At 38.2% G+C, this 14,202-nt stretch overlaps 1 protein-coding gene across 1 annotated transcript; it reads left to right on the top strand.

Annotated features, from left to right (window-relative positions):
* The first annotated feature begins 11,708 nt into the window (after positions 1-11,708).
* On the top strand, positions 11,709-13,979 carry dlx6a (distal-less homeobox 6a). Its single transcript, XM_057355594.1, has 3 exons — positions 11,709-12,380; positions 12,899-13,092; positions 13,319-13,979. Exons 1-3 carry the CDS (start codon positions 12,074-12,076, stop codon positions 13,556-13,558), a joined length of 741 nt encoding a protein of 246 aa, XP_057211577.1. The 5' UTR covers positions 11,709-12,073; the 3' UTR covers positions 13,559-13,979.
* Positions 13,980-14,202: the final 223 nt, after the last annotated feature.

Genomic DNA, 14,202 nt, shown 5'->3' with positions numbered 1-14,202 from the left:
TTACAAAACCACTGAGACATTTCTCAAAATATATTTTGTGTAATATACAGGTTTTAAATGACATAAGGTTGAATAAATAATGACAACATTTACATTTTTGTGCAGTATCTTTTTAAGTGTAAAAAGCTCTAAAAGGATTATTTTGGGGTAAACTGTGCCTTTAATTATTTTATTATTTATTTAATTACCTGTCATCAGATGTATTATTCTGGTGATGTGCTGCTGTGTTTGTAGTACTGATGTCATCCTTATACCCGCTACATATGTGTTTCAGACTGTCCACTTCTGTTTTTTATATGACCACCTAAAACCCAGCAAAATTAACAAGCTGACTGCAAACTCTTAGAACAATTTGTCAATGAACAGTTTCCAGGCAATGTCTTAATATATTAAATGGAGCAACAATTCATGAAGAGGAAAGCAGTCATCATTTTGATCATGTAAAGTGACTTTGTTTTCTAAATAGACATTTAGATCAGATACATATGTTCAGCATTCTTTTGTCACATGCATATAAGGAAAGGATGCGTTCAGAATGTAATTGGATTCAGTGTGGCCTTGCATCTGCATTCTTTTTTCGAAAGGGATCCTGTTGGTTAAATGGACCTGTGTTTCTGCTTTAACAAGCCGACATGCAAACTTTTTTAGGATAACCTCAATTGAATTCATCTTAAACATGAATAATTCTCTGAACATGTGTCCCTTTTTTCAATTTCAGTGGTACTAAAGTAAACTGCACCGTCTGTCTACTGTCTGAGTCTATGCACATTACCGCACTCCAGGTTGTCTGTCTGTGCAGAGCGACGTCTTTACAGTACAAACTACATGTACAGTAAGTCACTCAACAGCTTGATTGGTGAATATTAAAATGAATGGCTTTTCCCAACTTTACGAGCCCGTGTATAATGTACCTAAGCGCATTTGTAGCTCCCCACTTTAATTCTCCCACCTAAAACTGTTGGAGACACTTGAGTGGTGGAAAATTGAATTCTTCTTAAGTGTGTTGCTGTTTTGGTCACCAATCTTAAAAGAGATCCATAAAACTCAATTCCCCAATAGGGTCTAAAAATGATTTATGAAACCGTACTTATGTTCATGTTAGAGTGTATTTTTAAGATGAATTAATGCTGTAATGGCAGGACATCATGTTTGGATTGTGAGAGACAAATACGTGACTGTAGCTGTTTCTGGATACATGGAGACTTACTGTGGCGTTTGACTATATTTGGCTCCAAGTGCTTGATGGCTGGTTTTGTTTATACATTGAAAAACAGTGTTGCTTTATCTTGTCGTTGTTTAAAGGCCAGTGACTATTACAAAGCAGATTGTGTTAATGGACACCTTCATTTTGTAGCTGCAAGACAGTGACTGGAGTCTTAATACAAGCCTAGTGTTACTTAATGACAGTTTATGCTTATCTATAATTGCATGGCACATATAAATGGTAGTAGAAAATTGCTGTGTCTGTTTCTTGGTGTATTGTACAATTCATTTGAATAATTGGTTTGATATCCCACAGCCTCCTTGTTTGTACATATGTTAGACCAGAACAGCTGGACTTGAGATGTAGTCCAATAGGACACTCATGGTCCTGTTTTACATTTCATAACTGGGGTGGCATTCATATAATTATGTTGTAGATGTAGAAAATGAATCCCTACGGTCTCTTTGGTGATTCGTATCAAGAGCAAAGCAGGGCATGCTCACAAAACATTTACCCCGCTCCGAAGGACTGTAAATGTTTTATTAAAATGCCCAAGCTGAAAAATTGCAAAGGAACACCAGTTTGTTTTGGCGTGTGTGGTTTGTTCCATTCTCCTGTGGCTGCAGACTACTGGTCTGCTGCCGGTCCTTTATTGACTGAATCTCTCACTGTGAGGACGGGAAAAAAACGACTTTGTATTATAACCGTATGGAGAAAAAAATGTTGGCAGCCGTTTTTATACAGCACACTTTTTAAAAAAGAGAGACGGTCCTGACCACAAGTCATAAACCATACTACTTTATTTAAACTGGCGCTCACCCATTATTTGTTCATAGGGCTTTCTGTCTCACAGAAATAATGTTCCAGCACTTTCGGGTGGGGGAGGGGGTGGGGTATGAGGACTCGGATAAACTGTTGCCAGGTGTAGTTGCCATGACATTCCATTATGCGATTCCACATTGCCTTCATCAATAGTCACGTGGTCGTGCGCAGGGAAATTGGAGGAAGTACAATTGATGCTTTTAATCCTATTTCAAGACAAAATTTAATCAAGTTTGATTGACACTTCACATTTTAATACAAAATCCTTTTATGTAGTATTTATTTTAGCAAGTAAATAACACACAACATGGACGCATTTATTTTGCAGAAATACAAGTGCTTCCTTGTCTAATGCACTTATGTTTCGTTACCAGCCGCATCAAGTAAGACCTGGCAACAGTTGCCATTAGTAACATTGTTGAACTCCACCCCTTTTTGCTTCTCATGCCGAGATGACAAGTCCATCACGTAATAGTCTGAAAGCTCTCCAACGCCTCTGATGCCAAGCACTGCCCCGAACAACCCTCTTCTGACAGCTTCCTCATTACCTTTTAATGTATTCATGCATATTCCTCCTCGCTGGTAAGATGGCCTTGTAATGAGAGGAAACAGCAAGCGGCTCCAGGCCTTGGATCATGCAATCCGCCCTTTATTTCTATTAACAAAACAGCTTCTGATGCATGTAGATGGCAGGCTCTCCGGAGCGATCGCCGCTGAATTTCCTGCAATATGACAGAGAAAATATTGGCGCGTCAGTGGGACACCTTGATGACTCCGGGAGATGCTATCATTATGCGTGTTGGCAATCACGAGAGCTGAATTTTGTGCCGGAAAATGAGGGAGGCCATGTCAGCCTCGTGCGTGTGTTGCGAGTGCCAAAAAATACCGGGAGGCCTTTCATGGCCTTGCTCGTATGTCGATGCTAATTTTCACCGTTGCTAGGGGTAACGCATTGGGGAGCCTCGATTTTCTTCCTCTGGTCATCGAGCTTGCGTCTTTCTAAAGATTTCCTATCAAACCTCTTGCTTAGTGCTTGTAATATCTCTCAATGTTGGGCAATCAAAAACAGAAGAACATCTCAAATCAGTTTCTTGGCAGGCGTAGAATCAACAATACAGTACAATAGTCACTTTCACCCATAAGAAATATCCTGCTGTGTCTTTCCGAGAGGTAATTTCTCTGAGTGCCCGTATTGTGAGCGTGGGCCCATTGTGACTACGGCGGAGATACTTATACAAATTCATGCCTCAAGCATATCAGTCTCTACGTTTTGAAAGAAGTGACGTTAGGCCCATACGCAATGTTCAAGAACTCGGAAGGGAATAATCTGAAAGAGGCTAATTCAATACAACCTGCTAGACGGCCACCTTTGAAGTATCAGATATTTCAAACTGACAGCCGCTTTCTCAGATGCATACAGCTGTTTCATAGTCTATAAATGACCCATCTCAGTGTCTATGCCCCACATTCTGACTGACACATTGTGCCAGATAACTGCCAGTGCTGGATCACAGACGCCCGTCCAGCATGTGGTTACCACCTCGACTAGTGCATTCACCCATTCAGAAGTTACTGCAGGTCGTGATTTCAGTGCCTCAGTTTCACACATTCTTGTGTATGTTTTGCGTGCAGTCTCTATGTTTTTAAGGTTACGTTACATGTAGATTCTGTAGTGTGCAAAAAATAAGGAGGAGGACATCTTTGCTGACATGAGAGTCTACAGTGGTGCCTTTTCTACCTATTTGCTGTGTTGAAAGGCATGTTTGTGTTGGGCCTTAATGATCTGTTATTGTTGCCAAACAATATAAATAAATGTATTTGTGTATTATAAATGATAAAGATAACATCTAATCCAATGAAGAAAACAGTGGGTCCAAAAGTCTGAGCCCTTCCGTCTCAATTTGCATAACTGTCCTTTTAAAAGTATTTTTGTGTAATTTTTTGTAGGATCTATTTACATATTTACAATATTTATATGTCTTCAGAGGTGTATAAAGACCTTACATAATGAAGCGTTATGTTTTTATTACTTTAGAATGTTCTATCTTACATGGAATTCACGATGTTGTTTCACAGTAGCCCTAAACGGCCAAACTGCTCAAAAGAACGCGTTTTGTAAATACGTTTGGTGTGCCCCTTTTTGATGTAATGACAGCATGTGCTGAAGCTGGCATGAACTCTACGATCCATGTTATCCCAGCATGATTTGAGTGATCCAAAGAGCATCTTGTGTGCTTCAGTGCAAGCAAGGAAATCTGACCTTTTGTACATGAGAGTTAAGCTAAATTAACATAGGCTTTCATTTCTTTTGGAACCCAGTGTATTTATGCTATGATGTCATTTCTTTTTTGATTGCCCTTTCGAGGAAAAAAGGCTAACTTTAGTGCCATAACCTTTTTTTGCTGTATGACGCCATAGATTAGCATCATCTCTGAAATGAAAGTTGATAACTACAAATCGATTAACATAAACGTGATTAAATTCTACCACAAATCATTCAAGATATAAACACAAATTTGACTTCTCCTACAGGCCTAGATCTTTGTCACCTTTTATTCACGCAGCTCATGAAACACCAGTATGTATATAAGGTGACTGAGCAGAGAGGGCAGGCAGAGCGAGGAAGACTAAAATTATGGGGAGTTTAGTGCCGAATCCTTTTAGCAGACCACTGACACATGAATGAGGGGAGAGTGAGAGAAAGAGAGAAAAAAGTAGACAGCCAATTTGGGAGTAATGCAACTAAAAACAGACAAGTGTAATTTCATCCATCTGGACAGATGTGTAAAAGCGCTCCTCAGAACATTCCCCATGATTCCCCCTGATTGATCTTCCCCCGGACCGAAACACCTATTATTAGCCACGAGCCTAATAGCACCAGGATGGCTCGCTGCTCTCCCAGAGGCCAATTCTCTGGACATATCTCACTCACTGCAGCTGTAGAAACCGAACAGGGGTGACTGAGGGAGAGGGAGGGGGGCTGGAAAGGATGTGTGGTGGTGGTGCTGCAAGATGAGGTCCGTCATATTCGATCAATATAGGCAGAATACAAAAGGCATCGAGCAAAAACATTAACGCTTAATCGAGCTTCCCATTGTTCTTTGTGGGAAGTGTTTTCACAAACACCTGATTATGCAATGAATGGGATTGATGTTTTGTGCTGCAAAAATGAAACGAAAGAAAATTTCTTGCATGCAATGCGACTTACCATATCCCTTATTTAAAAAAATACCATGGCTGAAAATTTTTTAGCCAAATTTTCACTGAATTAAATGTTTTGATATCGAAGGGCACGCGAAAGATCAAAAGATGCAATTTTTGTTAGAATATTAGTCGATGGGTTTTGGGTTCCCTAAACACAACCCACAAAAGCTGGCCTTTCTTTTCCATAAATTGGTCCGCTGGCTTTCGGAAATGATGGAAAACAGTTGAGGTAGGCATGGGGGATAAAGATTGACAGCCCACCACCCCTTTCATGCCATTTAAAGAGCCACATGTCCTGAGTCTGTTGCGATCAGATCCATTTTGATCTAGATCCAAACTTCAACAACGTTCCCACTGTCCTTCATCTTTGCTGCTCAGTATGGAGATGATTTCAGCGCTAAGCCCACCCCCAGTCCCCCCTAAGTCAAACACAAATCTGTCCCCCATAAAAATACCTGTTTTATGCATATTTGTTATTGCTAGCGCTCATTAAGCTTGTGTAATTCCCCTCTTACTTTTGTTTCTCGGATATTATGTGCGATCATCCTGTAGAATTATTTTGTTGTATATTCAGCATTGATTCACACCCTGCTTACATTGATTGAATGAGCTTCTTGGTTTAATGCATTTCCAAGAGCAGTTATCACTGTGATTGCCGGCTTGTGTTTTGGTAAAATGGGAAAAGCCTAAAACTCTTGAATCGAAAACAGCAGTTGAGGTTTATAAAATAAGTGCTTGTGGGATTTTTTGCAATGCATTAATAATGTGAAATTATATAACCTTTAACAATATTTACCAAACAGATTAAGTTCACAAATTGAAAAGGAATGTATACATTATTGTTTGCTTCCTTTTCCTGTGTATTTTTAGACATAGTTTTTTGAATACTAATATAAAATTGTTATAAAAATAATATAGTAATATGTTTACAAAATTTGTCTTGTTTTGCAGATTATATAAAAAACAAAGAAATGATCTTTACATCTTTTAATTTAAGCGCAGTACTACTTAAATGTGTATTTATAGGCCTACTGAGATTAATACACTTCAGTACCTGGGCTGTTACAAATGTAAAACGGTGAACAAGTCTTTACCTTTGTCTTATGTATAATAAGACAAGTCTTAACTAAATGTATTTGGACAGTTCTCTCCAAATATAGCCTTTAAATTAAACTATATGTTCTTTATAGCTCCCTTAGAACCTTTTGTGAATAATTTTAAGAATGTTGAAGTTTGTAGTTTCAGTCTTTGTATTTTTGGTCTTCGTTTGTGATTATTAAGCCACAGACAAGAGTTTAGGAAATGCTTGCAGCTCTTTGCTGGTTTTCATGTGAACCATTGCAGGAGAATGAATGTATTAGGCACAAGGCGGTTCTCCAGGTGTGACTTTTTTTCTCTGCTTTTTTACGCCTCATCTAACTCACTGTTCTTGAGTTTCAGGCAAACAATTATTGCCTGTGCTTCATTGTTTGTGACACTTCCTACCTGACCCAGGGAAATTCAGATTAGGGAAACTTCTTAAATCACACGCGATATCAGCCCACCAAATGCCAGCACAGAACACCATGAGTTTAAACTTTCATTTACATAAATATTCACTTAAATGTTTAATTGCACACCATGTAACTGACGTTTGGGAGATTATATCGCTCATGTTTAATATTTAGAAAATACAAATATAGCGACTTTAATTAAGCAAATGGAGTTACTAATGTTTGTTATATGGCTGCATAACAAACAACAAAGAAATGTAATATGGTGAATTTAGCTGGACCAGCTTCAGTAAAAGATCAAACTCTGTCAGAGCCAACAAATAGCAAATGTAGTGGATATGTGTTCCACGCTATATTCAAACAATGCAGGTAGGCATAAAAGGCAAATAAATGCTTAAGCTATTTAGAGAAAGAGCTTTACTTATTAGTATGTGACGTGAAGCGGGCATAAATTATAGACACTGTCGGGGTAAGCCACCTGCTCATTTAAAGATTCATATGCAAAATGTCCATATCACGTAAATATTAATATAGCCATTGAATTCAACGGCTTTCTGGAGATCAAAGAGGAATTCGTGGAGATTAAAGGATGCTGTAGTAAATTTATTTATCGGAAAATTGTACTTTCTTTATTGTTATTTTTAAATAGGCCTAGGTTTTTGTGAGGGGGGGGTCTTTCCCCAGTTATAATGGTTTCTATGCCATTACCTTCAAAATACAAGTAGGATTTATACTAAATTGGCAAAATTTGTTGGACATTTAATTGAATTTCGATATTTTAATAGCCTATTACATACTACATAAATATTCTTTGTAATTTTTTGTATTGTTTTCTTAGTTTATTTTTATGTTTTTTACATTCTTTTATACATATATTTATATCTAATGTAATACTCATTCAAAATGCCTGCCATATCCCGTTTTCGAGTATTGCTGCTTTTGCTAGCAAAGACAACTGGTTTTTCCTGATCAAAATTGGGCTTTTTTCCACCTGTGAAATGTTTGGACAAGAAAAGTTGGTTATTCGTTCGTCTTGAGCAACGTCTGTTTTACTCGCGCTTGTTTACCAAATGCGCATCTTGTGGTCGGCCACTGCACGCCCAAATAACAATAAAGCATGTGTCTGTCATGACATGTAAACCCACTATTCGTTGGGTGTGTTTTCAAACTGTCATAAGCAATATTCTGGCAAACTCATCCCAAACACTTTATTACAAGTTAAGAAATATCAGTGCGATTCTAGTGACAAGCCACTAAACAGTTCATTATGTATACTTCTGTGGTTTTATTATTTTTTTCATGCTGGTGTAGATATTTTAATTGACCTAAAAATATTGTAAACATATTGTGTTATTGTGAAATACTAATTATGTGAACAAAGATTACACTGATATGTAAACAGAAACAAATTACACTTTGCTTTATGTTTAGAATGTATTGAAAATGCGTAATTATTTCCTGTGAACATCAGAAGCCCATTACATTTGCAAGTATTAAATTCAAAGCTTCAGAAAAACAGCTAACGAAAATTTACTAAATGAAAAGGGCTCGACGCAAGGAAAAAAGTGTATCTTTGTTTGGCCCTCTTTGTTTACCGCGGGATTTTTTTTTTCATTTGACTAATTCATTTCAATGGCTTTCAAACTGGAAAATGGAAATGTTGCTCTTGCCCTCTATTTCAGCAGCCGCGTCCTGGCAACAGAGCAATTTTCTATCATCAGGGATAAACGGCATCGAACAGTACATTCGGATAAAAAAGCCCGTGATTGCTGGCCTTCCTGTCTGTCATCTCTCTAGAAAATCCTCTCCCCCAGACCTGAGCCGTGTGCTGTCAGAGCTAATAATGTCTTCTATTAAGTCGAAAAAGAACCCCGAAAAAACCCCACTGTTCTCGATTGTTCAACATTCTCAAAAGATAAAAGAGATTTCAGCAGAGTCACCTTAATTTGGATGAACTGAAAATTAATGCTTAAGAGGCAACATGCGCTCTGCCTTGGGTGCAATTTTGCGTTGAACAATGGAGTAGCCTTTAAGGCCTCTTTGTGTTGCTTTTTTCTTAGTATTTTTTCACTGATAAACATAATTCCTTACTCTTCGTTGCGTGGTGAAATTACGTATAATTGGGAACACGAAGATCTCGAAAAGACATGAATACCTCGAAAAGATACGAATGGCACTGTTGTCTTTAGTATTCATTTCTTGGATGAAAAGGGCTGTGAATATATGGCTATTAAAATGGACCGTTATTCTGTGATTTTGAGAACATCCTCACGAAATCTTCAAGTATATTCGTCTAGTCAACATATCGGTCAAACAGGTGCAAAGAATACAAAATAATTACAAAAATATAAAAAACATATATTATAGTCTTTATGGTCAATTTGGTCACATTTCTACATTAAAAGGCGTCGACCTCACATGATCACTATTTCTTATTTTGAATGTTTGTCGGTGAAAGATAATCTGCAGGTATTTTCTGCATTATATTTTCCTCATTAGCTCACATTGCTTTACAAGGCAATTTATTGAAACAGTTCTGAAATAAAATGTGCTCTAATACGTGACCTAAATCAATGGCAGGGTTGTAATGGTATTTGGTCTCCTCTTGATTTCTATTGTAGTGATATCGTGCAGAATACCGACAGCCGCGCGTGCTATCCATCTGCCTTCGCTTTGCCTCGCCATTTCCTCTGCTCACCAGCCATGGAAATCCGTCGACGCCTGCCTGTCTGTGTACAGCCGGTGGGGTTGAATTTGGGAGAGAGCAGACATGTTCAACCGCCTTTGCTGGATTTTCAAGTCTCTACAATCTGCAAGGTGCCTTTCCATTCGATCCGATCATGAAATGAAAACGAATGTGAATTTCGATCTTTGTGTTAAAGCTCGAGTATGATTGAAATGGACGCACTTGCATAAGGGCACACACAGGATGCAGTCGAGCGTTGGCATGTTCACACTTATCCTCCCTCTCTCTCCCTCTCTGACAGATATGTAATTTGATGCTTATTGGTTGACATTGCTATTTTAATGTTCCTATTTTTCTCTTATCATTAATAATAATTAAAGTACAAATAAGGCAAGCAACGTGTTAACAACAAACTGTCAGAGCAACCGTTTTATATGTTGAATCAATTTTGGGGATACTTTGAGTGGCTTTGCTTCATAATCGTATCATCTGATGTCTTTATAGGAAACATTTAAGATGCAGTTTTGTCTTTTGTCCAAAAAATTTTTTTTTAACTTAAATTCACTTTTAGCTTTTATAGATGAAATGTTCAATTTCTGAGGCTGTCAAATTATCTACCTTTTCCCATGCACTTTACTGTGCCATAAATTACTCTTATAGCGTGCGCAAGGATTATGAACATTATTTTGATTATTACGTCTTAAAAAAGCAGATATTAAGTAACATTTTTATAGATCAGGAGCACCAAGATTATTAAGATATTCCAGTTTTTTTTACCTGCATAAATAAAATCTACATATATTAAAATAAGGTGTTTCGGTCAATTAAGCACCCAAAATGCAAGCAAGAACGCATTATTATAAGTTCTGTTTTTACAATGGCATGGTTATTTGAGAACATATGTATCTGGTTTCGCTCCCACTTGACTAAATCTTCAGACTTGTCACTTACACAGATTCGGTCACGAATGGCAGAGCATGCATCAGCAATAAGGTCCCACAATCAATCAAATTCATATTGTTAACTCATTCAAAGAATCGTGTGCATGCAAATACTGACACGTTTCTCGAACACAAAGCAAGAAACCATTTAGCAACGTTTAATTTATTGAAACAATGATTTCATACATTCTTGATCCTTACCTGTCACAATTCTTCTGAGGTAAAACTATTTGATTTCTTGACTAAGAAATAATCCACACGAACAAGTGTTTCAGAGCGACCAGCTGCCTTTCTGTCCACCATGGAAAATGGTTATCTACGCCGGTTGTGCACTCTTAAATCCGGCAAAGTAAATAACATCCCTGGTAATAATAGCAAGGTACGCAGTTCTTGTTACAGAAAGGGAGAAAATTGAAACTAAATGCTGCATTTAGGGCTACCATTTTTGATAAGAGGATAATTGAGGCGACACTGGTGTATAATTAGAGGATAATTTATGCTATATCCACTTTTAATCCACCTCCCAAAATAAACATGGTCCATAATCATTACAGGCGAATTGTTCTTAATTTTATAGCGGCGTTCTGAATGCAGTCTAACGAATAATCAAAGAGGATTTGGATATAACTGATTGCGACCATAATTGTTTTTTCATGGCCGTTTAAAGCAAATTTATGCCACATCGTGAAGAAACGCGTTGTCTATAAAATAAAAACTGAGTGAAATGAGAATGAATAAACGTTGCAGTTGTAGGGTATATTTACATCGCGGTTTATAATGTGATCGCGATTTGCCAAACCACAAACTGCACTCGTAATTTGCATATATTTTCAGCTGTGACTGGCTCCTGATTACTACAAGGAGAAACTGTCACTAACCCAGGCCTTTTAGTGACTGGGGCTTAATTAAACCAGACCATATCTGGCGTGTTTAAAGCATATTTAATAGTACATGCGAATTCTTTCTAAAGGGGCTGTACTGCCATACAAGTGTCCACTTTTATAAGCTATTATTAATATCATCACCATCACATCGCACGTTTTTACAAAATATTTGTATTGAATTAGTTTGTTTTATTTCAGTGTGGTGCATTTTTTTAGGCTATATTGCGTTATTTTAAATGCATATGCAAATTTATAATTCTATTGTAGCGTACTTGTACATATGACAATAAAAAGCTACTATACATTCGTTTTCTTATGCGTCGATTTGATTCGTGCATGTTCACGGTTGCTTTCGGTTGTTGACTTCTTTCGATTAATTACTCATATGGTATTGTCTCAGGAGGCGTATTTCTGAATTTAGTGAATATCAAAGGGATACCCCGGCATTATTATTCTCCACATGGTTATGGCTACGGTGGGAGCTGTTAAGGTAGGTTAACTCACTGTGAAGTCTCAGCTAAAGCAGAGAACTGATGACGTTAGGTTGAATGACCAATCGGAAGGCGCTGCCCTTTGGAGACAAACCATTTTACTTGTAGTGGCTGCATCAAGTCTGGAAGCAAGGACTCAAATTTAACAGAATCCACCTTAAAATCTCTGCCTTTACTCAAGCCCACCTTCTACCATACCGCGTGAGAATTACAGGACAAAAAAGCGGATAAATCGTGGAGGTAATAACGCAATAACTCCTAACCGAGGAGAGAAAGAAACGAGCACAACGAAAGGACTCATTTGGACTTCAGGGATAGGGGGTAAGTGCTCTCAAAGCAGAAAATTTGATGATGACCATGACTACGATGGCTGACGGTCTGGAGGCTCAAGACTCGTCGAAATCTGCTTTCATGGAGTTTGGACAGCAATCGCACTCACAACAGAGCTCCCCGTCGATGGCCGCCAGCCATTATCCGCTTCACTGTCTCCACTCCGGGTCTCATCATCATCAGCACGACAGCTCTCCGTACTCTGGCTCTAACTCCTACAACAGGTCGCTACCTTACTCCTATGTTAGCCATCCCCACCACAGTCCATACCTGCCGTCCTACCACAGTAACGCCACCGGAGCACAGACCAGGTTAGACGCCACAGGTAAGCGTATACAAAACTCTTCGTTGTTGTAATAGCCTACGCGCTTAAAAAAAAAGTAACGCGCACATTTGACGTTTCCTGGATTATTTCTGACTATTACTAAATGTCAGAGTAGTCTATTTAAAAGAAAGAATTATTACAAATATAAGGGGTCTTACCCCTCCGTGCGCCTTTTGTTCTCGTAGTTTTGCTTCAGATTGCCAGTGATTTCGCCCTTGTGTTTGCATTAACGGTGTTCTCCTCAAAATGATTTATTGCGTTCCGCCAGTGATTCTACCCACCACTGCAAATTATAATTAGCATCTAATTGTCTCTGTCTCGTCATGTCACTACATGCAATTTCCTAAATATGACAATGTAATGATGTTATAGAGAGCTTTGAAAAAGGGGCGAAACACTACAGATGTATTATGGAATGCGTATTTGTGGGTTAAATTTTTTTTAATTTCAATTTTGAATTCCATACGCAGTATTTAATGTTTGCTTGTAGAGTATTCACGAAACGATGCTCTTTTCAGAACAGCAGAAAACAACAGTGATTGAAAATGGGGAAATACGTTTCAACGGAAAAGGCAAGAAGATCAGAAAACCAAGGACGATTTATTCCAGTTTGCAGCTTCAAGCATTAAATCACCGATTCCAGCAGACTCAGTACCTGGCGTTACCGGAGCGCGCAGAGCTGGCTGCGTCTCTCGGGCTCACACAGACACAGGTGACAGTCTGTCTTTGTTTTCATTTTGGAAATATAATAATTAATACACGTTTTGATTGTTACGCTGTGTCGTATATTGCGTTAATATTAAAATATTATATTGTTTCTGTTGTAAAGAATCAATTCACTTATCATAAATAAATTTAATATTGTTCGTATTTCTTCTTTAAAAATGAATACTGCTACTTTGAATTCTAATAAAGCAATCTCACTTTTTGTTTTTCAGGTAAAGATATGGTTTCAAAACAAAAGGTCTAAATTCAAGAAGTTGTTAAAACAAGGCGGTAACCCTCATGAGATTGACCCTCTACCCGGCTCCATCGCCCTGTCCCCGCGCTCTCCAGCCATTCCTCCAATCTGGGACGTCTCAGCCTCCTCCAAAGGAGTAAACATGTCTGCTAATAGCTATATGCCCGGCTACTCGCACTGGTACTCCTCGCCTCACCAGGACGCCATGCAGAGATAGGCAGACAAGTGTGTTTTAGGCCAGAGGCCTTGATGTTGACATCCTGTCTTCGCCCTCACGTGCGCTAGGACGTACATTGTCGTCGATTTAAAATCCCTGATAGAGAACTGTACTATTAAGGGAAGAATTTGAAGAAAGAAGACATCTGATTTAGCGAACGTGGAGCTAACTGTATGAATTCATCGGTAGCAGCTAAAACGGATTGCTTTAAAATCTCAGTTTGACTTGTAACACAAACACATCTCCAACGTGAAATTTGGACAGGAACTGTAACGTTTTCACACAAACACTGCTTGAGTCGCATTTGAAAACGAACTCAAACCTGCATAGATGTTTCTGATCATGAAAGCATTTTGATTGTAAATATACTGTACGATTTTAGCTGTTGAAAACTTTATATGTTTTGTCATACATGGAGTAAACCATGACTTCAAGTAACGTGTCGTGCCTTTCATTTTGGGGGGGGAACGGTAAAAGACATGTCAATTGAAATCCACGGTAACACTGAATTTGAGTCTAATTTTAGCATTAAAACATTTCCATAAAATAATTAAAATTAGTATTCACAAACGACTTGCATTTCGCACAGAAATGTAAGAGATCGAATCCATGTTGCATGTGGATAAAATATCAATTTTATGACG

This window comes from Triplophysa rosa, linkage group LG16 (genome assembly GCF_024868665.1).
Source record: "Triplophysa rosa linkage group LG16, Trosa_1v2, whole genome shotgun sequence".
Lineage (NCBI taxonomy): Eukaryota > Metazoa > Chordata > Actinopteri > Cypriniformes > Nemacheilidae > Triplophysa > Triplophysa rosa.
This window is presented reverse-complemented; position numbering and strand designations above follow the sequence as displayed.